The sequence below is a fragment of the Penicillium arizonense genome, assembly GCF_001773325.1.
Source record: "Penicillium arizonense strain CBS 141311 chromosome Unknown PENARI_contig028, whole genome shotgun sequence".
Taxonomy (NCBI): domain Eukaryota; kingdom Fungi; phylum Ascomycota; class Eurotiomycetes; order Eurotiales; family Aspergillaceae; genus Penicillium; species Penicillium arizonense.
In genome coordinates, this window is record NW_019173305.1 from 170,788 (window position 1) to 197,708 (window position 26,921).

Genomic DNA, 26,921 nt, shown 5'->3' on the forward strand with positions numbered 1-26,921 from the left:
GAGATTGTTGAATCGCTGCAGTGGAACCAGTTTTTATTACCCGGACGCCTTGATCCGGGGTAAATGTCACTAATAAAGGTCGACTGATATTATCTTCGACCGTGTAATGAATGAAGCTTCTGTTCCTGGCCACGACACTCAATCTTGTATCCCACACCGGGGATAATGCTCTCTCCCAAGAACCAGAAAGAAAAAGAAATGCACCACGGAATGATACTGATAGTTAGCGAAATAGGGCAGAACCAGAACCGAAAATCCACAATGCATATTTATCATGACCGTACATACGCAGAAATGGGCTCAAGACGTTCAGCATTAAAGCCAAACTTCGAGCCATGCCGCGAGAGGATATCCATACAGACCAACCAGGCACGCTGCGAGGAAGGATCTTTGGCAGACATCTCATTAAGCCAACGAGTCGCTTTCTGAACTCGTTGGATAAGGCTCGTGGCCTTGAGTGTACCCAGATGAGTGCGAGTGAAGAGCTCGACAAGGAGGATAGTCGTCGACTGCATGATGTTGTGGAGGATACACCACCACGGAGCGATACCATACAGCCAAGAGCTGTCTGCCTCCTCGGGCAAGAGGTCTAGCATTTGACACGCGGCCTGGACACAGATCGTCGCCATATTGTCGCATGTTGCCCCTGGGGATTTTGATTCCGTTGAAGACTGGTAGAGACGGAGAGAAGGTTGTGTGATGATCAACTTAGTGGCATAGAATCGGAGGGCGAGGCTGGCACGCTGATGTGCAAACCTTTGGGTTGCATTGGCGTCTGGCGTTGCGAAATGAAATTCGGCTGGTAGATGGGAAAGCCAGGCGTCAGCATGGTCGTTGAATGCAGATATTGTGGCTTCGATCTCGCGACAGGACATTCGTGTCGCTCTAGGGGCATACAGGATGTTGATCGCCTCTCGTAGGAGATGCGCTAAATCCACTGCGTATAAGAAGTATAGGGAAGTATTTGGTGCTAGACCAGTGCTGTGTATCTGACTCTCAACCATCGCCTGAGGTGTTCGGACCTCCCGCTTTGTTTGACTGGATCCCAGTGGGATCAAATTCTTGCGACCCGCACCATCCTGTGGCGGAGTCGAGGTACTATCGGAAAGCAAGGAAGTAAAGAATGCACCTCGAGTCTCATGACTGGTGATAAGCTGCACAACCCGATCATCCCAGAAATCCTCCTCTCCAAATGGTACTGGAAGAGGTGTCGTGCAGAAGATTTCTCCCATACTTAGAGGACGACCGGTCATCTCGCTCAGAACTGTATCCAGCATGAAAAGCGCCCACCATAGCCGGTAGCGGACTTCTTTCGAGAAATGTGGGACGCTCTCGCTCTCACTCCGAAGATTCAGACCCATAGTCACCGCCGATCGAATGGCGATCCCAATGATTCTCCAAGACCTAAGAAATGGTATCGCACATCAGAACGCTGAGCATATACATAGTATCTCTGAGAATCCAACCTATTGACTTGTCCAATAGACAGAAGATAGAAAGCAGTCAATCCCTCAACCTGCACCTGTTGCAGGTCGGGGTGGTCCAACAGTGCGACCTTGCCCACACTCAGGCTCCAGGCCCGTGCAAAAAATGTCTGGTGATCATCCTGGTCCGGTCGGAGCTGATCGGTGAGGAGTGAATGCCTCGTCGCGATGGCAAACACCAAGTTCAGTAATGCCAGCCATCTCTTGCCAGGTCGCGAATTCGGGTTCGAGTAGAAGGATCGGTATTGGTTCAGGAAAGTGGCCTTGCCAAAGATCGGGAACGCAGGATGCACGGCGTGAAAGTAAGCGTCAACGAGGTTGTCGGCAAGGTGTTGCGGAGGCCAGCGTGTGAGGTCGACAGAATCGGGCACTGAAAAGTCTGAATCGTCTTGGAAGTAGTTCACGGAGGAAATCGCAGGGCGTTCAGGGGTCTCCTTGATTGGCGAGGAGCTATCTTGATCGAGGTCGCGTTTGAGTCTGTACAACCATGCCATCTCCGAGTGTTCACCAACGAACCCCATGGCCTGTACCTTGTCATCGCGGTTATAGTCTTCTTCTGTGTAGTCTGCAATACCGAACGGAAAGGCCTGGCTAGCATCTGTAGAGGACAAGGGAGGGTTCACCTGCTGGATATGGCTTGGCAGGAGGGTAGGCAAGTTAGGAGCGACAGGATTGGGTTTTTGGGGGAGCGGAGTCCGGGAGCTCATTTCCTTCAGTGTCTGATCCACTAGCTGGGATGACGAAACATCGAGCCTGGGATAGATATCACGCAGCAAGGATTCGAGCGTGTTAACCTGCGAAGTCAGATCATTCAACTGCCTATTTCTATTAGAAGCGTCCGGAGCTGTGGCCAAGGTGTCACGCACTTTGCCATCTTCTCCTTCTTTCGATCGCCATAAGAACACCCAACGCCGGCATCCCGACACCGATGGCAAACTGGGCGATGTCCGCTGCATTTGGCCTTTTGATCGCGACAGTTTTCACAGGCCCGACTGACTCGACCACTGGCAGTCCAGTTGGTGCGTTGAGCATTTCGGGGAATGGCAACTTTGGCATTTACTCGATCGCCTGGGGCTGTCAATGAATCTTCAGGGATAGCCGCCCTGGAAGAAGGCAGATCATAATTGGGCACGGCCCAGTCAATATTAAACAATGCCGACTCGTCCACCAGTTCGGAGTGTTCGGAATAGGACGGAGCGCCGAAGTTGGCATTCATTGTCAGGGTAGATGCTATAAGGAAGGGGAAATTTAGTGGGCGCTAAGAGAATGCGAAGCGGGGGGGTTGCCCCTTGTACTGTGAAAAATACAGCATAGCCAATATGGCCTCATACTTCACACTCGAATCATCTCTGATTGTTTGGCGGAAGTGCTTACCTGTGGTGTGGTGGATGTCTTTCCCGTCCATATTTGCCACCACCCCATCAAGAGCTCCCATGTGAGTATCTGCGGTGATAATATTCACAGAAGGCAAAGAAAATCATTTCAATTTTTTTGACTGAAATTCTTGATGTTTTCTCTTGGGTTTTCCGTCTATACTGAAATGGATGCAAGGAGAGTTGCAAGTAAGTGTGTAGTATATACCTATGGCGTCCCATGGCTATCTTACAGCTTGTTGGGGGATTCAACTGGGTCGAACTCATTTAGAATCGGATAGTTTATCCGTTCAATAGCGTACCTGCAAGCGGGCAAAAGTAGCGGAACAGTCGTCCTCGTATTAGGGGACGAGGTCGCCGTGACGTTGCACGTTCCGTCTCGTCTTAGCCCTCTTTCGTGCTGTGTTCTGGGATTTCAACCATGACATCGTGTCTTTCAAGTTCCGATCTTCTCTTCTCTCATCTCTTTTCGACCGCGTGAAAGTCTGGCAAGGGACATGATGAACCATTTCCGTCGAACAGACTGGTTTGAGTGGTCAATCTTGGATCGCTGTCGGGTAAGATTGATGTTTTAGGTCTCCGCTCCCTTGAAGGATCTTGAAAGTCGTTGCTGTGCTTTCAGCTCCACGGAAATACTGATCTTTGAAGTAAGCAGAGCACGGCTGGGCCGAATGCCCAATAATCTTCGATAACGTCGTTCTTCTTTCACCCAGTTTGCCTCATCGCGAAGCCTCGTTACTCGCTCACCTTCCCCAGACCTTTCCATCCTTCGGCATCGCTTTCAATGTGAATTGCTGTTTCACAATGCCAGGTAGTGGCCAGATTACTCGGAGCTGGCTCTGCTGTGTATCTTCGCTCAACATTACAGCTGGATTCTTCAGTTGAAGATGGTGGTAAGACTTCTTTCTGGTCAGACTTCAGACTCAGTCACATATATGTTTCAACTGTCGGAGTGTCTTGCCGTTGCACTGATTGAGAATATTTTGATGGCTTTCGACCACTGGACGACCATACTGGAGTTGAAACTGCAGAATCGTCAGAGTTGTCACGGAGGTCCCGCAACACCACCTTGACATAAAGGCGTGATAGTAAGTTAGCTCGTTTCCCATAGAGACATCGATAATACTGATGAATCTCGGCAACAGCGCAGCTTTTGACGCGGTTGGTCGTCTTCACGAGGTCATGACCTGCCACTCCCACACGAACACCTATCCCACCCTCGACACGGACGCAACACGACACAGATGGAGGACAAGAATCTGCAGTGGAATTTATCTCGATGAGATGGTTCAAATTGAAAAGTGTCAAATGACGAGCAAGACCTCGTGCTTTGTCAACTGACACGTGCGGAACGCATCTGTCACGGCATCATTATCATCATCCATATCATCAGACACGACTGGTTTTTTTGCAACAACTAGCCAGTGTCCGTCCAAGAATCTGAATTCGTTGGAGTTGCTCGAATCCCAGGCGCGAAAGATCTTCGATGTGATGATTTCGTTTCTGTCCACACAATGCAACTGGGCATCTGCGACGAGAAGTGCAACCAATGCCCCGAACATAATATTCACATCGAGACCGAGAAGAGGCCTGGCTTTGGGATATCAAGGGACATGTTGCGCCGTTGACGGTCTATTGAGATCAAGTGGCGAAATGTGGCGCGTATTCTGATAACTGGTCGCTTTCATGGCTGGACAGTCTAGCGCACACAAGTCTGATCTCAGGCCTAGGCTCAGCTTAACCTCTGGGGTCCAGGGTTCAGTGATGCATCGGGGTGGCGTTGCTCGACTTACCCTGTGACCTGCAAGATGTTGTGAATCAAGTCCACAATATCTTAACAGGCCCCATGGCTAAGAAACACTTCATCAAAGGATTCGGTATTTGTATCGTCTTGGAGGTGAAAGTCCAGAAATCGGTGCCAAATCGTGAAGGGTGCTGTTGCTGTTTAAGTCAGTGCAAGCTGCGATGAATGACCCAGGAGCATGGCGTATATGGCATGAGCTAATAGAGTCCTGCCACGGGGCCATGAGAGTGAGCTATAAAGATCGGGGTGCTCTTGTCGGGAAGATGGGCGCCTGTGCAATTATGAAGGAAAAAGCTTGACGCGCCACCTGGTTGCATTGCATCGAGAGGGTTGGCACTGCAGCACAATGAGCACGATCAGCATCGACGACAAACCCGGACAAGGAAAAGGGGACAAGGCAAAGGGGTCTCACCTGAGTAAAATGGCGTAGTTCCATTTCATGGTTGGCAGTTTCAGCCGTTATGATACGCTTGGGTTTTCCAGGGTTCTCCAGGATGACACGACCCGCTGGTCTATCAGTCCGCGCGACAATCCAGAAGCCTGGGGCTTCGCCCATCTTTCACAATCTTCAAATATCTTCATCAGTCAGCTCTGGTTCATCGAGATGATGGTCATTCTCGATAATGGCAGGCTAGTGTGGCTTGAAATCTCGATGGACTAGCCACTGAAGGTTAGCAAAGGGGAGAGATGAGGTTCCAAAAGGACCCCGACCGGCCTCTGTTGCCTTTTCCGGGTATTCCATGTCCCCAGCATCACTACCCAGACATTCTTGTGGCAGCAGATGGACATCCTAGCAGGAAAAGAGAAAATCCAAGAAAGGGTTGATGGGGCAAAGGCGAGAGCGGGTGTACTACCGGAGATCGATTCCGTTGGTGTTTTGGCCAATAACAGTCTGGCCTTGGGGAACTTTCCGCCTCGAAACATCCATGGGGTTATGCAAATAGACTTTGGTTTTAAAGGGGATTTTTAAAGAGATTCCAGGCTGGAGGGAACAGGGGTTTGTGCGAGCCCACACACTACTCTCTTACTAAGGTCTCTGCGGGATTTGGCCAGATCCCGTTTATGTTTGACCTATTCGCCTGTCCCAAGATTTCGAAGAAACTAACTGGCTAAAGCTTTGCAGTTCCTTTCAAAGTCTTCGTTTCCTCCATGGATCTTCCATGCAGGTTGTTTTGGACGGAGAATTCGCCTCTTTGCTTTTATCAAATTGGCATTCCGTCTCTATCATTTGATTTAGAGAGATTTGATCACAAATTCGACAGGCTAGACTGGCTCTGAAAAGGCCACGAATATGGGAGGTTTCAACGCAATTTTGCTGAACTTCTGCGAATAATGTGCATGATGTCTGGAGTAATACCTCTAATATTAGGCTTTACTAACAATGTTCGCCACCCTTCCTCCCCTGTCTCATCTTGCCCAAACATTTGGGTCAACCACGCATGGAATCGAATATGATGCTCTCATGACACGCCTGGGTTCGACACCTGAGGCCAAATCCAGCAAAGTTATTTTCCGAAATTAATTGTTCAGTGAGGCGATGGCCCAAGGGATTACAATCTTGATCCGACTGGACGCTTGAGCGTAGTACATCACTGGAGGTGATCTTGTTGACCCATCGCATTAGCACGAGCTATGGGCCACCTTGGGGTTTCATGCGAGTCATCAATACAATCAAAAAGCATTGGCAAACTCACATATAGGCGTCTATTCGGAAGGCTAGTTTTGTGGGCTAACATGAGATTGAATAATTCTCCCACGTCTTCCACCTACCTGAGTAGGGATACAAATAGTACGTCATTTCTGTAGAACTCCATTATCGCCATCTTCAGTCTTATGTATTGAATGACAGCGATGCAATGTCATCCCATGCTTGTGTTGATTGAACCAAGATATGTAATATACGAAGGGTCGTTGGCGATGTATGTAGTGCCTGAGGCATGAAAGTCATGTGACTGGATTTATCTCCGCAAGCCTCATGATAACCTCCCCTTGAGATCGACATCATAGAAGCATTCGAAATATCTGAGCCCAAAATCAATGATATGCAAGCATAGATAATATGTCCTTGCGCGGCCCCATGCGGCGGTCGCATCTGCGGCAGGTGAGCGCGGCGAGCTTGGAGAGCAGCTCCACCCATTCGCTGGAGGCCTCTCATCACCGTGACCATGATCATGATGCAACCACGGACGAGAGAACGGTCAGGCTGTCTTCAACAAGTTTGGTTCGGCACCAATGTGCGCTGTGGGTACACGATGAAATGTTCTCCCGTGAAGAGGTTTTGTTAAACCCATCGGCTTTCGGCGAATCCGGAGTCCAAGTTGGGGATGTTGTCGAGATTCTGCCCGTTCGAGCATCTGGCGACATGAACAATTACTCTTTAAAGTCCGAGGCTGCTTCAAAATCCACTCGTGAGAGTCACGCCGAAATGAACTCGTCATCTCAGACGGACAGCACCTCGAAATTCAAGACTCCCTTGCAGAGCCGGTGTTTATTCGTGGTGAAAGCCCTCCCACCCGAAATTAAGGCTCGTCACCCACAGCTGGAGATTTCTGTGACCAACAATGTCGCCAATATCTTTGGCTTCAAGAACAGGACGCAAGTTCTCCTGTCGATTGTAGACCGCGAACAATGCGCGGCGTCTCATGTTGATATCGCATTTCGCGACCAGTACTTGGTCCGCTCTGACATGTGGAGACTCGTCATGTCGGAACTGGCAGATAAGATTGTCTACAAGGGACAGAAGATCATGTTCATGGGAAGCATCAAAGCCACTGTCAAGAACATCTTCATTCGGGAGAAGAAATGCCTCTCGGGATACTTTGCTCCAAGTACTATCCCGGTTTTCCGAAGCGAGTCTGCCAAATATGTCCTGTTCATTCAGATGTCAAGGGAAATGTGGGATTTCGATTCCGAAGGCACCGGTGATATCTTGTTCAGTCGAGTTATCAACGGCTTCTTGCCAGAGCTCTTCAAGAGATGGGCCAATTCTGATGCAAAGCACCTGGTGACTATTGTATTATTCACTCGAGTCGAATACGATGCGCCCACTCACACCAGCCAAGCTAAACTCAGCACTGGGAATCTCAGCACAAAATCTGGGCCGAACAAAAACCCGACCCGAGACTTCTATCGCGTGGTAGTCAATGATATGGCAAGTGGTCACTGGACAACGATACTTGACGAGCTCAAAAGGGAATTTAGAACCTTCTTGCGAGATGTCTCAATCCTGAAATCGGATGACGTTGAGGCTGCATCTGGAAGTGGCATCAAGATACCTTCTAAACCACACATGGCAACCATTGCCGGACATCCCAGCACAGCCTTACGAGGAAATATTTTAGAGGCCATCCATCTTGCCTCTGCCCATTTAGCTTTCGATCACATCGATCGGGACATGGTTCACACTGGTACTTCAATCATCGTCATTACGCCCGGTAGTGGCGTTTTCGAGGTCTCGTACGAGTCCTTGGCTTCTACAACGGAGGCACTTGCAAATCGTGGCATAGCCATTGACTTGGTCTGTCTGAGTCCCATGCCTCTTCACTCTGTGCCGTTGTTTAAATACAAGGAACCGGTGGAGCAGCCATCGGGTGTAACAGGAGAACCTAGTCCTGGTGACATTCGAAGGAACGTGCCTTCACCTGAGATACATCATTCCCTATCAAGTGTTGTTAGCAGATCATCTTACCTCTCCCCGAGCTCATATCTGTCTGCAACAAGAATGAGGGAACGTGCGGCTCCTCAGGCTAAAGAGTGGAGCTTCGGTATTCCACATTGGCTTGATATTTCCTACTGGAACCCTGAAACCTACCGAGAGGCTCGAAGAATCCTGAAGAAAGACCCCAATGCCCCAATTTCGTCAACTGTCACTCGGCCATCCAGGGAATTTACACCACGAGTACGCATGTATGAGATTCAAATGATGGGGGTCATGGAGAGTGAACAGTCAAATATCTCGATCCCATATCTTGCCGAAGGACGTGGTGGAGCGAGGCCTCGTGCATCCTGGCCAGGATACGGCCAGTTAAGCCGTCCTCCCCCGAAGACCCGTTTCGCCAATTCTTCGTCATTGAAGGCGCCATACAGTGACAGTCTACGACCAGGGTCGTTCATTCAAAATGCTTCTTCAAACTCAGCAGACTCGCAAACCCAAGAACACCAGAACTCGCGAAAGTCTGTGATGGCTTGGATGGACCAATACGATGAAAACCTCTTTACTCTCTCCCCGAAAAAGCGACAAATACACAGGACCACCAGGCAAAAGCGACCTAGTGAAACGGAAGTCCAGGCCGCCAGTGCTGCAGTGCATGAACGGCTTTCTGCCCGCTCAATTATGCGACTCCGTGATCATGAAACAAATCCAGCAGAGGACGATGAGTCTTCGCTCCCCGGGCCTCGAAGGATTGACTCCATTACAACGATAACACCCAAACGCCCGGGCTCGATCAAGAGCATGTCTCCCAAGAAGCCAGCATTGAAGAAGACGCCGGCAGCAAAGACCTCGCGAATTTCCAAGACTATTAGTTTCGCGCTTCGAGGTCTAAGTGCCACTCCCCCAAGAGCCCAAGCAAGCACAGGAATCAATGTGGAGCATGCGAGTGCGTTGCCCGCTGTGGTATCCAGAACTCCAGCTGGGTCAATCTCTGATTCAAGGAGCATTACTTCTTTAAGTCCTTCAGAAACAACGTCCACTCAAACTGCCATTGATGTGCCTTCAAGACCTCCTTCGCCCGGAAAGACTTCACAGCCTCACTCCAAGCCAATTTCCATCAAGATACCCCCGAAAAATCCACCAAAGGAAATAGAGCAACCAGAGCGCGTAGGAACCCATGGATCATTATCGACGTCTGCAGCAGAGATACCAGCTCACGAACTTGGTCGTAATCAAAACGAAGGCTCGTACCGGGATCACAAGGTTGAGATCAAACTCAGCCACAGCCCACGCGAGCCATCTGCGCGCAACTCACCAAGCAAAGCTTTATCTCCTTGGGTTCGCTCGGTCAACCCTTGTAACACTCCCAAGGATGTACTGCGAGATACTAGCTGGTTTGGCCGTTGGCAACACGCGTATCCACGGCCACCGCATGTGGCTGTCGTCAAGTGGAAAAGTTTGAAATCCCCTGCAGTGCTTCCATTGACGACCGAGGAACTACCAACAGCCAGTGAGCTTGCTTCGGATTATCTGCAGACTCCATATCGTGTCTTTCCAAATGAAGACTCGGAAGGCATAGAGGCACCAAAGACACGGGGTGTTCTTATACGGGAAATGATCGCGCTGCGACTCTCTCACGGGTTCCAGATCGTTGTTGGAAAGAATGTGGCCGAAGTATCAGGACAGCCCGCCCTTGAGTCATTGAACGTTTTCGACTCTCGGGGACTAGAACGAGACGGCCTGACCGTGTTCCTATCTAAGGGCAACACTATTCACCGACTTGTCTGCGTTCAGGGAGGAGAGGTGGAAGTGACACGATTCACCCATCAAAACTCTGCTATGCTCATATGCCCTAAGAAGACCACTTTCACTCTCTACCAACCGGCCATGAAGACAATTCTAAGCCCGGAATACGAAATCAAAGACATTAAACTGGATCCAACCGCCGAAGAGTACAATTGGAACTATGCCGACAACTACGTGGCTGGTCACCGAGACTACCTCCAGAATCCGGCACAGCAACTGCATTTCTGGCGAGTTCGTTATGTGCTCATTCCGCTCCAACTTTATCCCAGTTCGCGGCGCCATCTGCAGTCTTTCAATGAGGACAACGAAGAAGAAATTCATTTGCTTGGTATCAGCCAGCTGACACACATCTGGCAACGGTACAAGTATGTATCGCCGGAAGAAAAGCTTTTCGAGACATCGAACCCAAAGACAGATCAAAACCCCCTCAACATCATGTACCAAACACGCAATCCATCAGAGATTGTTACAGCAGAATTGGATCGATTGCTTCTCACTGATCCAGGTCTTGACAATGCCCCAGCTCAGCTCTTACCAGAGTCGGAACTGCTGGAGAGATCAAGCATCAGTCTTTCATCGCTAGCGCAAATCATTCAAGGCGAGAAAGGTGTGCGGATGATGGATCGACGGTGGCATTGGAGACTGCACTACAACTGTTTCATTGGCTTTGAATTCACCACCTGGCTTTTGCAAAACTTGCGTGATATTGATACCCGCGAAGAAGCAGTCGAGTTTGGAAATGAGTTGATGAAGCATGGTTTGTTCCAGCATGTGGAGAAGAGACACAACTTCCGAGATGGCAATTATTTCTACCAGGTCTGTGCCGATTACCGCGTCACTCGTCCAGAGTCTCGAGGGAGTTGGTTCCCTCAGCTTAGAGCAGATAAATCGATGCCATCAACGCCAGCGATTGGAACTGCAAAAGACTCTCCTACTAGTCTCCATGCGCGATCAGACAGCATCGATGAGCGCATACCGCAAACACCAAGTACTCCCTCCAAAGCCAAGAACAAAGTTGCCATCATGTTGTCCAAATCGATGAAATATGATGTCGATCCGCGCAAACGGTCCAACCGGCCAGAAGTCATCGACCTCCACTATGACCGACTGCACAATCCCGAGAACTGCTTCCATATCGAGCTCAGCTGGATGAGCACGACCCCAAAGCTGATCGAAGACACGGTACTCTCATGGGCCTCGACAGCCGAGAAATTCGGTCTCAAGCTAGTCCAAGTACCGATCGCCGAAGGCTGCGCCATCGACAAAACCCAACCATTCCGCAAACCCTACGAGATAAAGCTGAAGCTCCCACCTCCAAAGGCGCCCCTCCACACGGTATTCAACAACGCATCATTCGCGCAACCGGGTCCCCCCGACCCCAATTACTACCAGAAGGCAATATTGCGCAAATTCGACTTCGTCCTAGATTTCGAAGCATGCTCCGCATTCCCAGCAGACGTGGAAGTCTCCTACTCATGGGGAAAGCCAGACTATCTGTACCCGCAATTCATCCACCGAACAGGCAGCATCCTAGCCCAGATCACCAACGAAGGCAACTTCCTCCTGTTAGCCAACCGACTCGTGAGCACGCGCGGAACAGCAGGTCGGGACCCAGGCCGCTTCGACCACAGTCGACCCGACTTCCGAGGCCGCGCAACGACAACCCATGATAACCTCGATCGCGTCTCGCCTCGCCTGTCCCCGGTTACACGACCTGTCCACGACATTGGCAGTCCGATGACCGCATCCGGATCCTTGAGCATCGACTCTGCAAACCTCTATCGCGCCCCAGAGTATATCCTCAACGGCCTGGTTGAGTTCTGCAGCGATGAAGCACAGCTGAAGCAGTTCTACTCGGAGTCGCATGTTCGTCCCGCTTCGACAAAGGTGGAGCCTGCTACTACGAACCTGATGGATGCGTCGATCCCGTCACTGGAGCTTCCGGCTAGTGTGGTCAGTCATCATATCTCGCCGCCGCCGGGATTGCCGTCTCGTGTGACGCATGATTCGCGTGAGGGATTGAAATCGCCGGAAATTACGCGGGCTAGGGCTCGTGCTGAAAGTCTTAGCTATAAGGGTAGTCCTAGAAGTGGGAGTCTGCGACCTTTGATGTAATGAAAGATACCCAATTTTGTTCTGATAGATTTGTTCACAAATGAAATGCAAGTCTAGTCATGAGATATTCATATAATGATACAACCTCAACATAGAATCTAGATGACCTATAGACTGATCCCAAATCCCTGTCCAGATCTTAACGAGAAAAATCCCATCCCGGTACAGCACACCCCCCCAGCGCTAATAACAAGCCACAACGCTTTTAGCCGGATCTCTCCATTTCAGCCGATATCCCAACCCTGACTGCTGGTTGGTGGATATACCAGCCAAGAATACATCAAAAGTCCCGAACAACTGCCCCGCCTTACGTGCTACCCCAAGCTCCAGAGCGAAATAGCGGATCTTCCCAGGTGCTTGCTGGGCTCTGATTCGGAATCAGGCCACGGACGAACGTCCGTGGCTAATGAGGCATTTCAAGCTATAGCCGATGGTTCCTGGTGAAACAAATAGAGCTCTAGTCGTTTCCCCTCTTGTTCATCTTCTTTTCTCTTTTGCTTTTCTTGTTATCTGTGAAGCTGAGAGACTGGGTTTTCGCTGATCTAGTAGCCATCCGGAGTCTCTGAACATTGGATTCCAATACTCGCCCTTCAATTGGGATTACCAGAATACTTTTTTGTCAAGATGAAGTTCACTGCGGGAATGTGGTGTCTGCAGGTAAATTGGGTTGATTTTTTATCGAGGCGCGTACCATGGGATATCTGCTAATACCTGGGAACTATAGGAGGGAGTTGCTATTGAGTGGATGAGCAATGTAGAGAGGTTTTCCGTCGAAGACGAGTCGGTCAATCTGCTGTTGAACAAGTTTCAGAGACACCGAGGAGATACCCTTAACTCGCGTATGTATCCGATACGATTATTTCAGAAGAGTAAGCTAATAGAGATCTATAGCAACTGTCTCCGCCCAAATCACCTCTCCATCGGAGGGAATCGTCGGTGTGAAACTTGTGCATTGGTAAGATATGAACAAGCCATCTAGCTCTTAGAATAGACGATATACTTATTTCTTTCAATCAGGGCTGGTCAAAACGACAACGGCCCTCACTACCACCTCAACACCAGCAAAGACCACATCGCCATCCAGCACAACAAAGAAGAAAACAAACTAAACTACAAAAGCGGACCACTAGATCTAGACATCAATACCGCCGCCAACGAACTAGACCTAATTTTCCGCTCCCCAACCGGCAAGAAACTAACCGGCCAATCGTTCCGCTCAATCGGCTACGTGCGCGACCAACGAAGCGAAAAGCACCGCTATGAAGACGGCATCTACGCCGAGAAGCAGGGTTACATGCTTGCAGGACTAGACCTGGGCGTTGGCGAGAAGGTCTACGGCCTAGGAGAGCGATTCGGACCTCTTGTCAAGAACGGGCAGGTGGTTGATATGTGGAATGAAGATGGTGGCACCTCTTCTGAACTTGCGTACAAGAATATCCCATTCTATATTAGTTCGAGGGGATATGGTGTTTTTGTTAATCATCCTGGAAAGGTCAGTTTGGAGGTGCAGTCTGAGCGCACTACTCGGGTAAATATCTCTGTTGCTGGGGAGGAGATTGAGTATTTTGTCGTTTACGGGGCTACGCCGAAGGAGATTCTTAATCGGTATACTTCTCTCACTGGAAGGCCGAGCCTTGTTCCGTCGTGGAGTTATAATCTTTGGTTGACTACCAGTGAGTTGTGATTTTTGTTTGCTTTTGGGAATGTCTGGGAAGTATATGCTGACGCTCTCAAGGCTTTACTACCAACTATGACGAGGAAACTGTCACTGGGTTCCTTGATGGGTTCCGAGATCGTGATATCCCACTGGGCGTCTTCCACTTTGACTGTTTCTGGATGAAGTCGTACCATTGGTGTGATTTCGACTTTGACTCGGACATGTTTCCCGATGCCGTGGGATACCTCAAGCGGTTGAAAGAGCGTGGGCTGCGCATTAGTGTCTGGATCAACCCATATGTAGGGCAGGCATCACCGCTGTTCGAGGAGGGTAAGAAGAACGGCTACTTCATCAAGGTACGCATCCCAGGCCAGCAAAGAAAGCAAAAGCAAAACAGGAAGAAAAATATGACTGACACATACCAGCGCACCGACGGCTCCGTCTGGCAATGGGACTTCTGGCAAGCCGGAATGGCAGTAGTAGACTTCACCAACCCAGCAGCCTGCAAATGGTACAACAGCCACCTAGAACGCCTAATGGAAATGGGCGTGGACAGTTTCAAGACCGACTTCGCAGAGCGCATCCCAGTCAAAGGCGTCCAATACCACAACGGCGCGGACCCAGAGCGTATGCACAACTACTACGCCCTCCTCTACAACAAAATCGTCTACGAGACTCTCAGCACCCGTGTCGGACGCAGCCAGGGTCTCCTCTTCGCGCGCAGTACCGCACCAGGCGGACAGGCATCCCCCGTGCACTGGGGCGGCGACTGCGAGAGCACATTCGAAGCAATGGCTGAGTCACTGCGTGGTGGACTGAGCCTGATGCTGTCCGGGTATATATTCTGGGCATCTGATATTGGCGGGTTTGAGGGGACGCCGCCACCGGCGCTGTATAAGCGATGGGTGCAGTTTGGGCTGTTGTCATCGCACTCGCGTTTGCATGGATCTTCTTCGTTCCGTGTGCCGTGGATCTATGGCGAAGATTGTTCGGATGTATTGCGGGATTGTGTCAAGCGCAAGATCTTGCTTACGCCGTATATTCTGCAGGAGGCGTTGAGGGGGCATCGGGATGGAACGCCGCTTATGAGGCCGCTCTTCTTGGAGTTCCCTGAGGATTTGAATACTTATGCTGTTGATACGCAATATATGTTTGGTCCGAATTTATTGGTTGCGCCGGTGTTTTCGGAGGAGGGTGAGGTTACTTTCTATGTGCCCAGGTCTGAGGATGATGAGGCTGGGAAGTGGGTTTCGTGGTTTGATCATTCAAAGTCCTATGAGTCCGGTTGTTGGTACACTGAGACTCATGGCTTTGATACTTTGCCTATCTTGATTCGCCCGGGGTCGGTGACTGTTGTCAATCCCACGATCAAGGCTCCTGAAGATGATGCGCTGTCAGGAGTTGAGTTGCTGATCAATGGTCGTTTGCAGGGAGAGACCACGATCGAGATTGTCAATTCAGCTCAGACGGACGAGGTCTTGGAGACCGTTCAGCTTTCTCCTGCTGCGGATGGGAAGGTCGAAGCCAGTGGCCATCCAGTGAAATTGGTCTATGTTGCTTAATTCCTCTGTAAGAGAAGATTGCAGAAACATAATGTCATTGGAGTCAAATTATCAAGTGTCATATTAAAATGTGTCATATTAAAATGTGAAGGATGAGCCTTCACAGACAGAACTATACTTCAGCGAGAAGCGGGTATCATAGTTGAGAAAGGTCGCAATGCAGCAAGCATCGAAAAACCAAAAAAGCAAAGGAAAGCAAATCGAAAACCAAAGGCCCAGGACCGGGATCAGAGAAGGACCGAGACACAAACATTGGGCAGAAAAAAGAAGAAAGGGGTGTGCAAAAATGTGCGAGAAACGTACCATGCAGAAAGAAAAGAAAAAACAAAGGTAGAAAGTTCGAGGCCAGGCAAAGCGTATCACCAGGCTTCTTCGACGTCGAGGAGCCATTTCCGAATTCCTTCACGCAATGTATTGTCAGCACCTGCAAGTGCTCTCCTTCGTTCACGATCAGCAAGTCCTAATGTGCTATCCACATCTTCACGGCAATGCTCGGCAGTAACGATGCGGACGACTTCTTCCAAAGCCCCAAGTACCATTTTGCGGCATTCACCACGAGGCACTTCGAGAGGAGGGGCTTCATCGGTGCGTGGGGGAGGAGCTTTGTTGTCTTCAGCTTTGCGGGCGCGAGTAGGAGATGGAGCACGCGAGTGTGCCAAAGACGAGTGACCACTTTGGCCCAAGACGCGCTCGACGGCATCAACGAGAACACCGTCGAGGTCCATCACGGGTTCCTCGATGAAGCGTTCTTCCACAAAGCTTTGATCTTGTTCTTCGGCGGCAGAGCTTTCGGGTATCTTGTCCGGTCCGTTGAAGAAGCCAGAGAACTGTGAAGAACGAGACCCACCGGTGTGGCGGGCGCCGCCCGAGTGAAGGCCATTGGCTGGTGAAGCTGGGGTATGTGTGGGCGAGTCATGACCCACTGTGACCTTGCGTCTCAATCGAATTCGCTTCACTGTTGAGGCCCTAGTGTCTGCGATCAAGGTTGTGGCGACATCGACCCATCTCTCTGATCCATCCACATCGGTTGCGAAGGGGATATATGGAGAGGGTTCGGCCCGCATGGCCTGCTTGATCTCTGTTTCAAGGGAGGCGTAAGGCCGGACTGCTTGAAGCGAGAAATCTTCATGGAATGACTTCAACCAGCCAGCTACATGGGCAGTAGGGCCATCGTTATCTTTCCCAACACCGTGGAACCCAGAGCCACTGCTGTGAGTGGAAGCGATTGCATCCATGCTGGTGACGGACGTACGAGTTTTCTTCGGCGAGGCAACAGTAGAATCACCGGAGGAAGAAAGTGACATGAATCCTGGAAGGGGAAGATCAATGTCTACCACACCTTCCTCTGCGCGGACTGACATCTTCAAAGGTGATTCGCGGACTTGGCTGGTTAGTGATGACGGTTCGGGCGAGCCAGCCTCATCATTGTGAGCAGCAGCAGCAGCGGGGATGGAGATATTTCCACTGGGGGCGTTTTTGCGCCGTTGTTCATCATCTTCATCCTCCGTGACTTCTTTGACCATTTGACTCAAAGTAGTGGGGCCACGCACAGCAGGACCAACAATTGTAGAGACAGATCTCTTGCGAGTATCAGTTGGAGAATAGGGCTCATTGCTTTCAGCGGATGACTCCTGCCGAGAGCTCCAAAGACCGGAGAAGATACCTCCCCAGCGACCTCCGGCTGACGGAAAACTGCCATTTGGGGTCAAGACAGAGCTGTCACTTCGTTGGAGGTTCTTCAGCAAGGTCTCTGACGCGAGACTATCGTTGCCTTCAGCTGCGGCAGTTTGTTGTGAGTTGCTTGGCTGAGAAGTGAAATGGGGCACAGGGACAGTGCTGCTTTGAGTAATCATAGAGGTAGTTGCGCCGCTGGTGTTCTTAGCTCGATCCTTTGGAGGATTCTTTACAGGATTCTTTACGCCGAGGGTTCTGATCGACCGAGCATCGGAACCTCTGCGGGCTGAGGCCGTAGAAGGTTCCGCCGGCGGAGTTATGTCGGCGCCATCCGACGACCGCTGCGCTGTATCTTGTGATGAAACACTCACTGATCGTCGATGGTAATCATTTTCGCCCATATGTAATCGGTTGGCACGAGCTCGTCTTTCAATCGCTCGGCGAAGGGACTCCTGGCGGAGTAGAGGAACTGTGGGTGGGCTTTGGGAGATAGCACGCATTGAAATTGATGTGCCAGGTCTGAGCGGCGAAGGTAACGGCTCCAGACGCTGTTTAGATGGCAAAAAGGCGGCGAGCAAGAAGACAAGGCGGCGAGCAGTCATCTTGTCTGGGCAGACAATGACTGTTCTGTTTGCAAGTATAGGTTCGCCATCTTGCTGGGATTTCTGCTGCAGATTATGGCGCCGGCGATACCACTCGGGGCCAAGAGTGTTGAGCCATTCGGTGTGGTTCCCCAAGAATGCTGTGAGGATCACCAAAAAGAAGAAATTTTGCTCTTTGTCGCCTAACCCACGGACAATTGAACGGCCTTCCTCCCGCCAGACGCCCCATCGACTTTGTCCAGTGACCACGTATGGAGTTTGAAGGGCCAAGCTAATCCGACGAGAGCTGCGGATAGCCTCCTCCTTGAGTTTCGAATTGACAGATAGAATGTTGGCGGGGAGATGCACAATAGTCTGGTTAGTCCGCTGCATATTAGGAGGTTTAGCAGGCTTCGGGTGCGGTCCCGACAAGGAGTCCACCTTCTTCAGGAGGAAAAGAATTTCGTTCCGAGCAAGTCTTTCAAGATGTGAGAGTGTACGAGTGATGACATCCCAATGATCAACGAGCAAGTCCAGTCGCTCATCCAGACTAGCAGGTGGGGATGCTGCAGACAAGCTATCGTCAAAGAATCCGCCTGGCCAGCGGTGATCTGAGTCCAGCGAGCTTGAGAAACCAGGCCGAGGGGAATCGGGGCCAAGCGTGCTAAATCTTGAAACAGGTCGTCCAGGATTGCGTGCGAGTAAAGGAATCTGAATTGTGATGGCAACAGCGTACATTGGCGTTTTCTTTTCCTTTATTTTCTTGCGCTTGGAAACATCCGGGAAGGGGAAGCCGCCCATCTCAGGCAAAGATTCCTGGTAAAGAGCGCTGGCATAGTCATGTCGCTCAGCGGATGCCTCGGCTCCTTCGGGAAGATTCACGCTAAACATGCGAGTCAAGAGGACTGTGACTTTGGAAGGTGGTTTGTTGTCGACTCCTCTACCTGCTCCCATCAGGCCTGATGGACTGCCTGTGGTATAGGCACGAGAAAGTGGACTGCGGGAAGCAGGTGATGATGCATTAATGCCCGGTCCCGTATCATCATCAGCGGAGATGATGTGCATTTTTGTAGACGATCCCCGGTAACTGAACGCACTGCTGCCGAAGATGCAATTCAGGAGACCGGTGTCGTTTGAGTCGGCAGAATGTCGAGAATGACCTGTATCGTGCAAGGTGGCCGATGGTGCCAGCGTTGAGCTCCGACCTCGGGCCCGAGAGAAAGCACCGGCACCTGCTGGTGACGACCTGCGTGCATCTGCAGCAACGGAGAGAGGGCTTGATTCTACGACAGACGATTGGTTGAGAATATTGCGGCGTGTCCCACGGGAGAGACTAGAGACTGCACGCGTATGTCTAGGGCCGAACTGATCATTGCCTTGTGGATCGATTCCGAGGCCGGTTGGGGAGTCGGATGCACGAGTGTCAAGTAAGACGCACGCATCACGGTCGCCTAATGCATTCTGTGCAACGATCACCCGGAAATCCTTGATAGCATCCAATTCCATTCCACCACGATCATCGTAGGCCCCGGCGGTCGAGGCATTCGGGGAATTAAACGTTGTTTGCAATGGGTAGGCATGTGTATTGGAACGTCGGAGGAGGCTGGCATCGGGGAAAAGAAGGCCGGAGGTATGTTCCTCTTCGGTGACGGACTCAAGAAGTGTGCCATTGTTGCGTGTTGAGTACGCCGCGGGGTTTAGAGTCGACGCGGCGGTACTCAAGAGTCGGCCCAGCATGATGAATATAGCCGGGGAAACCTGCAGGAATGTGGGAGAACAGATGAAGAAAATGGACTGATCAAATAACGCAGTGTAACGATGGGTAGCAGACAGCTAGGGAAACCAGGCTGCATCCACCCATAGCTTAATTCAACGAAGCAGAAACCATCATCAAGCGATGAGGGAATTGAGAATGTCCGAAGAGGGGAGTGGAAAGGAAGGTGGGATGAGCTGCAGCAGTGGGGCTCTCAGCAATTGGGAATTGGCTCTCACCAAGTCTCCACAGTCTTTTCAGAGTTGAGAAAACAGGCTAGATAAAATAATCCCCAGCTTCTTAAGGGACTCAGGTCATTGATCAGAGAGACGGCCTGGGGAACTGTGGATAGAAGCCGGAAGAGGCGGTGAGGATCATCACGTGGTTTGAAGGCACAGTCAGCAATAGTGACATCTGGGCTTTAATCAACTCCAACTACATATCAACTACAAATGTCCGGATATCTTCTTATCAGATCTTCCCAAATACTCATCTAGTCTGTTGAATGAAGTTCCGATCCTTGAATTCTTCTTATAACGAAGATACCATCGATGACTCAACTTTAATGCCTTACACTCAAGTCATACGAGGCTCTATTGACCACCATGTCACTATCCTCGACCGTCCCCGTGTCACCGCATAAGGATTGCAAGGAATCGTGTTATTCGGTGGCTGTTATTTGAGACGGATGTGAATTTGGGATTGGAGGAGAATATTTCTTTCCAATGTATTACCCAGAGTGACCACATGACAGCTCTACACCGTGAATCACACCTCGCGTAGGACAAGCATCATGCCTGTAGCGTTGTGTGCCTGGGACCGAGTGAAGTGTCGATCATATCAAAGACACACATTATTCTCTCTATATCAGGCGGCCTGTCGCTTCTGCCTGCATTTTATCCGGGGATTAGCTGAATATCAGACATGATATATTATATTCTTCCAATTGAACCCGCCAATGTGTGGCCGATCTTAGCTGCTGATATATTATCCATGCATTATTTATTGGTGCCTAAGTTGACTATTATAGTCGCATGCAGCTCCTTGGCATCCAAACATCATGACAGGATTCTGTCCTGTTAGATAGCCAATGATTCGCGCACAGCCCTGTAGCCCTATACCTTTGAGAGAAATCTCACGGTTATGCGGAGAATGATAGAAGGGTATCAACGTGAGAAAATACTTAAGAGGCCACTACACCATTTTTTTACAGACTACAAGCAGTAGAACTAAGAAATAGTATAAGTCACTGTTGGCAATGTGCCACAGATATATGCACACAATCCAATTCAATACACCGATTCCCAGTGCAATAGCTCCAAATTCATTACAGTTCCGCTTATGTTCATGCCTTCGACTGGCGCTTGACCTTATCCACCAGACGCTTCAGATCCTCCGAGCCAGACTCCTTTGGAGCCTTCTTCTGCTTCTTCTGGCGTTCCTTCGTCTCGGGCACAACCTCTGCCTCAGCGTCATCACCAGTGCGTCTGCGCTTACGGCTCTCGTCCAGCATGGCCTTCATGCCAGAGGTGGACTTGAAGCGGGGGTTGGTGGGATCGATAGCGAAATCATGGCTGTCGAACAGGCGGGAGAAACGGGGGTCGCTGACGTTGACCTGGAAGTCATCTGCCGGAGCAATTTCCTGGGACTTGCCCTTCTTGCCCTTGCCCTTCTTCTTCCGTGACTGTTTCTCGGCCTTCTCGATCTCGGTCATGTCGAAGTGCTTGATGTGAGCCTTCTCGTCGTCTACCATGAGAAGCTCAAGCTCAGCCCGCTGAGCAGCTGATGCCGCTTCTTCAGCGGCACGCTCCTCACGCTTCTTGCGCTTCTCCTCCTTGCGCCGGGCAGCGGAGGTGACCTTGCCAGTAGGGTCGTCGAAGAATGGATCGTTGAAGCCTGCATCTTCTTCCACTTCCTCCTGTACCTCGGCTGGAGCAGGCTCGTTGTCTTCACTGTCCACCGCGTCGGCACCCTCATCGTCTCCTTGCTTGGTAGCCTTGAGCTTCTCCTTTCGGCGCTTCTTGCGCTCACGCTCCTTTCGCACGTACTTGTCGATTGTGCTTTCTTCGACCACTGGTTCATTCTCGAAGATGGTATCCTTGCCGTGACCGCCAGCCAGACCCGATGTGAAAGTGACCTCCATCTCACCAACAGGGCCGTCGGCCTTGGTGCGGGTAGGCTCGGCGCTCAGGCCCAGCAAAGCACGCATGCGCTGCCTCTCAGCCTCCTTCTTGGATAGCTTCGTAGTTGAAGCTTCTCCGGCAGTGTTGTCAACAACCTCCACGCCGCCATCCTCGTCATCTGAATCTTCGTCGTCAGAACTGTCAGACCCAAGGTAGGCTTTCAGGTCGTTCTCGTCAACATCCTTTCGCGAACCCCGGAATGCACGTGCCTGTGCTTCTTTCCTTGACTTGTCATCCGCATCCCATGTCAATTTGACCTTGCTGTGCTGCAGAGCATCAGTAACAAACTCGGTAGGCTTGTACTTATCAGGGATTCGAGAGCACTCGTCGCGAGGCTTGTCATCCGAGAAGTCTGTGTCATCAGGCACGAAGCGAAGATCGAAGAAATTGGCACTGGAGAGGTATTCAGCGCCATCAACCAGATCGTAGACATGTTTGGCGACATCCTTAGATGAGAACTTGAGGATGGCATAGTAATACCGCAGTCGGTCGAGTTGGTAACGGCGTAATTGTGTAGAGTTGAACTCTTCGCCGTCATCGCCCTTCATCATTGATTTTTTGATTTCTTCCTCCTCATCATCCGAGTCTACCTCGGAGTCATCCTCGCCACCAGCGTTTTTCTTGGTTGGCGCGAAGATCTCTTTCGGGGGACCCTCAACCTCCTCCCTCTCCATACGTTCCTTTCCAAACTCGCTAGGGTATACTGTGACGTTCGACACACGCCCACCAGGAGGAAGGAAGCTCGAGAAGACAGCCATCAGATCTTCAGCGCGAATATTGTCCCAGTCGAGGTTGACGACTGCTATCCGATTCGACACTTCTCCTAGCGGCACATTGGACTGCTGCTGATCTGGGAATTCGACCTCGCCTTCGATTTCCTCCTCGTCTTCCTCCTCGCTGGAGCTTTCCTCAGATGACGAGGATTCAAAGCCACCATCGCGTGCAGGATCATATGAGGCAGAATCGATGCGCTTCAGCTCCTTCTTGACTACTTCTTCGTCGTCGGAGCCGCTCTGCTCGTCCTCGTCATCGTCCTCGAGGCGGTAGAACTTCTTCAATTGCTTCTTGGTGTCGTCCTTTGCCAGCTTGCGTCCATAGCGATCGACAGCAGCGTTGCGGGAGAAATCCTTATCATCTAGCACGTGCGCAAAGCGCTTGTCAAGCTTGACATGAGTCTGGCGTTTGCTTGGAAGACGGTAGCGAGGATCGGATTGGATGCTGGCAAAACGAGGGTCCGCTGTAATAGAAAAAGTTAGTAATGCTGGTCCATAGGGCTCTTTAGAACGTATCTCAAGCTTCGGTTGTACGTACTGATCAACGGGCCGGTTTCGCCTTTGGCCTTTCCGGCCTTGGACTTTTTCTTGTCAGGGCCTGCCATTTTAAGCTCTACGATATATCACCGAGAGCAGGGCAATTTTTTCCAAGACCTGGGTATCGATAAGAGATCGTCAAATTCAACAAGTGAAAATGCTCGAGCGGCAGATTATTTCTTTTTTCTGCCGCGGCGGTCGGCCAGGCGGTCAGACCCTTGGGTCTAGTTCTCGAAACGGCAAGTCTGCTACGATCCGAGGATTTTCAGTCAGCATCCATTATCGTGGTGGTGAGAAGTTTAAATTATATGCAAGTAAAGTATTGTCATTGTTCAATATCACTCCTAATAATGCAATGCGTCCGTAGTCACGGAAGATGTCGTGATCAGCGTATGTACTAGGGTCTCATGATATATAGCGGCGGTTGGATAACTTTAGCATCCAAAGTACCGCTTCTCAATCCATCGTGGCTCTCCCTCTTCCTCAATCCGCCCAACAATCACGTTGATCCTGGGGAATACAGCCGTCAGCCGCTTGAGACCTCGCTCGCCTGCTGCGCAGGTCACAAAAACGATTCTGTCCTGCTCCACTCCGTGGTCAAGAAGGATGCGAACGGCCATAAGTGCAGCACCTCCACTGGACATTTGCGAGTCCATGAGGATAACTGTGGCATGTTCTTCGAGCTGCGCTGGGAGTTTCAAGTAATGCAACTCTGGCTCTCCGCTGCACTCATTGGTTTGAATGAGCACGCGACCAGTGACACAGTCAGGAATTGATCGCTTGAGGGCAGTCTCTATACACGAACCTCCTCGGAGGATGGCGACAGCCGATACAGTACCCTTGGGATGCAAACCTATGTATGGGTTTCCTTGTGGTGTTTCCACATTCGCGGAGACATACAATGTCATGTCCAAGGCTCTGGCAACGGTATTAGTTGAGTAAAAGAAAATCCAATTTCGGGATGTGGGTGTCATACTTCTCAATCAAGATCGAAGCCAGTCGATCAAAGTAGAAGATGAAATCCTCCTGCTCGGTTGCTGGGTTTTGCAAAATAGTATTCATTCCGATGAGCTGCGGCGTGGAGGGCAAAACATGTACATTCGAAGGAAACTCAACTTCCGCTGCAATCAGACCGAGCCTGTTAAGTTCTTCAGTGTGCCTATCGGATTTATCTTGCAGCTTGCGTTGGATGTGTTTCACCACCATGTCTAGATTGAATTAGCCTCAAGTCATTAGAGGTAGCGGCGCGAGGAATGCATACCAATGGCGGTTGTGTTCTCAATGCCACGTGGAATGATAATGTCTGAAAATCAGGGTTAGGAAACTCCCTGAATCCATTGTACAGTCACACGACTACCAACCTGAAATGGGGCGTTGGGGTTCCACATATCGGGTATAAGATGGCTTCACGAAAGCGAACCACTGCTTGATGATTCCTTCAATGTCTCGGCCGCGCTCGCGGACATCCCGAAGGACTATTGATATTTCCGTCAGTGACCTTTCGCATGAATAAGATTCAACATCACCCACCTCGGCGTCCTAAGCATACATCCATGTCGGCTTCAACGAAGATCTGGATTGGCGAGTTAGCTCTGTTTGACAGGCAGAGAAGAAAGCACATACCTTGACATCCAACATCTCCACGATTCTAGGATCGTGAAGCGCCAGAATGCCCTCCAGAATAATCACTCGAGGCGAGTAAAGAGTGGTCGTGTGGGACTGCCGCTGGTGATCAGCGAATGAGTACACCGGGATGTTGGCTTTTTTTCTGTAGTACAATCTGGTCAGGCAAAACAAAGACCTAGACCGTAGAAAAAGAAAGTTACCCTTTCTTGAGATCCCGCAGGGTCTGTACGAGAAGATCAAAGTCAATCGAATCCGGGCAGTCAAAATCATACTCGTTCGCATGAGCTTTGAGGTGCTCCTCGGCTGATAATGTCTTGTAAAATGAATCCTAAACAAATGAAGGTTAGAGCCGCAACAAGATCAAGACCATGCATTTTTAGAAGCTGTACCATTACAAGGATCACCACCCAGGGTAGGTTCAACGACTTGACAATCTCCATGGCCACAGAGGTCTTGCCAGAGCCTGAACTACCAGCGATGCCGATGATGCTCAAGTCCTGCCATGGTGGAGCATACCGCGGCGCAGGGCTTGAGGAAATAAAAGGCGAGATCGACTCCATGTCAAAGAAACTGTCACTTAAGACCGTACCCCACTGTACAATACGACTTGGATTGAAATGCAATTCCTCGATAAGAGCCCTGGAGGGCTTGGCATACTTATGTAATACAATTGCCCAATCCAGGTTAGTTTGAGACATCTTCCTGCCAACACCTCTTACTGGTCATAGGTTGCTGACTTATGTCTTCGTCATCCGCTGACTTAGGCTTAGCGCGTTACCTTCGCTTAAGCTCCTCTTATTCCGAGCTTTTTCTTCTCGCCTCTCTTCCTCTTCCCTCCATCCAACTGGTCTTTTCCCACACAGCGACTGCCTCTTCCCATGGCCGTCGTTTCTTGGGTCACCATTCAGCTTTGAGGATAGCTTTGGACCTGATTCAAGACTGGGCATCCCGCTCATAATGTCGGCTAATCTTGTATGCTTCTCGGTGTGAAACCCGTGGTCGCTGGCCTTTTAACACAATGCAGATGTCCCGAACTCCCTCGACTGCGACGCCTACGTGGCATCACTTCGAGCGGAAGCTCGAGGAGGTCAAGCCTTCCAAGACGTGAGTTACCTCCGATGCCATCCCCCTCCGCCCCGTGACATGATGTTCTTGAAAATCAAGTTGGGAATCTCTCTGAAAACATGTGAGGAGAAACAATTGACTTGTCTATCTGATTCACGTCACCTCTGCAAATATTGCATTCAACAGTTGGGTCCGAGCGATTGCTAACTGTCATATCACAGTGATATCAACTATTTGGTCATGGATTACCTCATCACAAACGGCTATCCCGCCGCTGCGAACAAATTCGCAGTTGAGGCCAATATCCAACTCAGAACGGACCTGGAGTCTATCCAGGAGCGAGTTGAGATCAGGACTGCGATTTACTCGGGTGATATCCAGTCGGCTGTTGAAAAAATCAACGAGCTCAATCCTCAGGTAAGAAAATTTTTTCCACTAGTCGACTCCACATTTCCTAGCCCCTATTCTTGCTATGATTATACCAAGTTTCATGCACCACTCTTAAATCCCCTCCGGGGTTTTGCAGAAAAACAAACATCTTCAGTCCTCAGTATGAGCAAAGCCAAAACTGGATCTTATCAGCACCTCACACACTTCTTGCAAAGTGCCATTGCTAACAAGACTTGAATAGATTCTTGATGAGGACCCATCTCTGCACTTTGCCCTGCTGCGCTTGCAATTGGTTGAGTTGATCCGCACCTGCATGGCCGTACCAGGCAGCGACATCAGCCCAGCCCTGGACTTCGCGACCTCGCAGCTTGCACCTCGTGCTCCCACGAATCCCCAGTTCCTGGAGGACCTCGAGCGCACACTTGCCCTATTGATCTTCCCCAGTGACAACTTGGACCCGTCCCTTGCATGTCTTCTGGACCCCGCGCTTCGTAAAGATATCGCTACCCAAGTCAACGAGGCCATTCTGCAGAGTCAGGGCGCTCGTAAAGAGGCCCGTCTGCGCAATCTTGTGAAACTTCGGGCGTTTGCCGAAAGAAAGGCCCGAGACGCCAAGAGAGACATTCCAGACACCCTGGACATTGGCTTAGTCGGCGATTCTCACAAAAAATCCAGTAATGATCTTGCTACTAACATTTCCGACACCTTGTTATCTCACAACAGTGATATTGACCCAATGATATCATGATCTGGTCTTTGTGTAGCCCGGTTTCCAAATGCTGGCTCTGACCACTTCTGCCCTAACGTTTGATTTTTCTAGCGCGGCGTCTTGGTTCCTCATTCTTAGGCGTTTCGTTCGTGCGATGTCTATCGCTGGTTTTTTCAG

The 26,921-nt window shown here is 50.4% G+C and overlaps 7 protein-coding genes across 7 annotated transcripts; 2 read left to right on the forward strand and 5 right to left on the reverse strand.

Moving 5' to 3' along the window:
• Window positions 1–272: 272 nt before the first annotated feature.
• On the reverse strand, window positions 273–2,700 carry PENARI_c028G05337 (putative C6 transcription factor; the record flags this gene model as incomplete). Its single annotated transcript, XM_022636198.1, has 3 exons — window positions 273–1,404; window positions 1,467–2,303; window positions 2,351–2,700. 3 exons carry the CDS (start codon window positions 2,698–2,700, stop codon window positions 273–275), a joined length of 2,319 nt encoding a protein of 772 aa, XP_022483915.1.
• Window positions 2,701–4,675: 1,975 nt separating this feature from the next.
• On the reverse strand, window positions 4,676–5,217 carry PENARI_c028G12279 (uncharacterized protein; the record flags this gene model as incomplete). The annotated part of the gene is made up of 2 exons (XM_022636255.1): window positions 4,676–4,798; window positions 5,074–5,217. The coding sequence occupies 2 exons, from the start codon at window positions 5,215–5,217 to the stop codon at window positions 4,676–4,678; spliced, it is 267 nt and encodes an 88-aa protein (XP_022483924.1).
• A 1,503-nt stretch (window positions 5,218–6,720) lies between these two features.
• Window positions 6,721–15,453, forward strand: PENARI_c028G00869 (uncharacterized protein; the record flags this gene model as incomplete). Its single annotated transcript, XM_022636160.1, has 6 exons — window positions 6,721–12,072; window positions 12,959–13,073; window positions 13,126–13,189; window positions 13,252–13,907; window positions 13,970–14,247; window positions 14,317–15,453. The coding sequence occupies 6 exons, from the start codon at window positions 6,721–6,723 to the stop codon at window positions 15,451–15,453; spliced, it is 7,602 nt and encodes a 2,533-aa protein (XP_022483982.1).
• A 359-nt stretch (window positions 15,454–15,812) lies between these two features.
• PENARI_c028G11662 (uncharacterized protein) lies at window positions 15,813–19,445 on the reverse strand (the record flags this gene model as incomplete). Its single annotated transcript, XM_022636249.1, has 1 exon — window positions 15,813–19,445. The coding sequence occupies one exon, from the start codon at window positions 19,443–19,445 to the stop codon at window positions 15,813–15,815; it is 3,633 nt and encodes a 1,210-aa protein (XP_022483991.1).
• A 1,361-nt stretch (window positions 19,446–20,806) lies between these two features.
• PENARI_c028G06325 (pre-rRNA-processing protein ESF1) lies at window positions 20,807–23,022 on the reverse strand (the record flags this gene model as incomplete). The annotated part of the gene is made up of 2 exons (XM_022636202.1): window positions 20,807–22,881; window positions 22,956–23,022. 2 exons carry the CDS (start codon window positions 23,020–23,022, stop codon window positions 20,807–20,809), a joined length of 2,142 nt encoding a protein of 713 aa, XP_022483967.1.
• Window positions 23,023–23,388: 366 nt separating this feature from the next.
• PENARI_c028G09928 (uridine kinase family protein) lies at window positions 23,389–25,140 on the reverse strand (the record flags this gene model as incomplete). Its single annotated transcript, XM_022636234.1, has 8 exons — window positions 23,389–23,872; window positions 23,931–24,162; window positions 24,216–24,257; window positions 24,316–24,429; window positions 24,485–24,527; window positions 24,578–24,722; window positions 24,781–24,908; window positions 24,970–25,140. The coding sequence occupies 8 exons, from the start codon at window positions 25,138–25,140 to the stop codon at window positions 23,389–23,391; spliced, it is 1,359 nt and encodes a 452-aa protein (XP_022483958.1).
• A 397-nt stretch (window positions 25,141–25,537) lies between these two features.
• PENARI_c028G09286 (glucose-induced degradation complex GID8) lies at window positions 25,538–26,783 on the forward strand (the record flags this gene model as incomplete). The annotated part of the gene is made up of 4 exons (XM_022636230.1): window positions 25,538–25,552; window positions 25,605–25,684; window positions 25,867–26,062; window positions 26,277–26,783. The coding sequence occupies 4 exons, from the start codon at window positions 25,538–25,540 to the stop codon at window positions 26,781–26,783; spliced, it is 798 nt and encodes a 265-aa protein (XP_022483899.1).
• Between the last annotated feature and the right edge of the window lie 138 nt (window positions 26,784–26,921).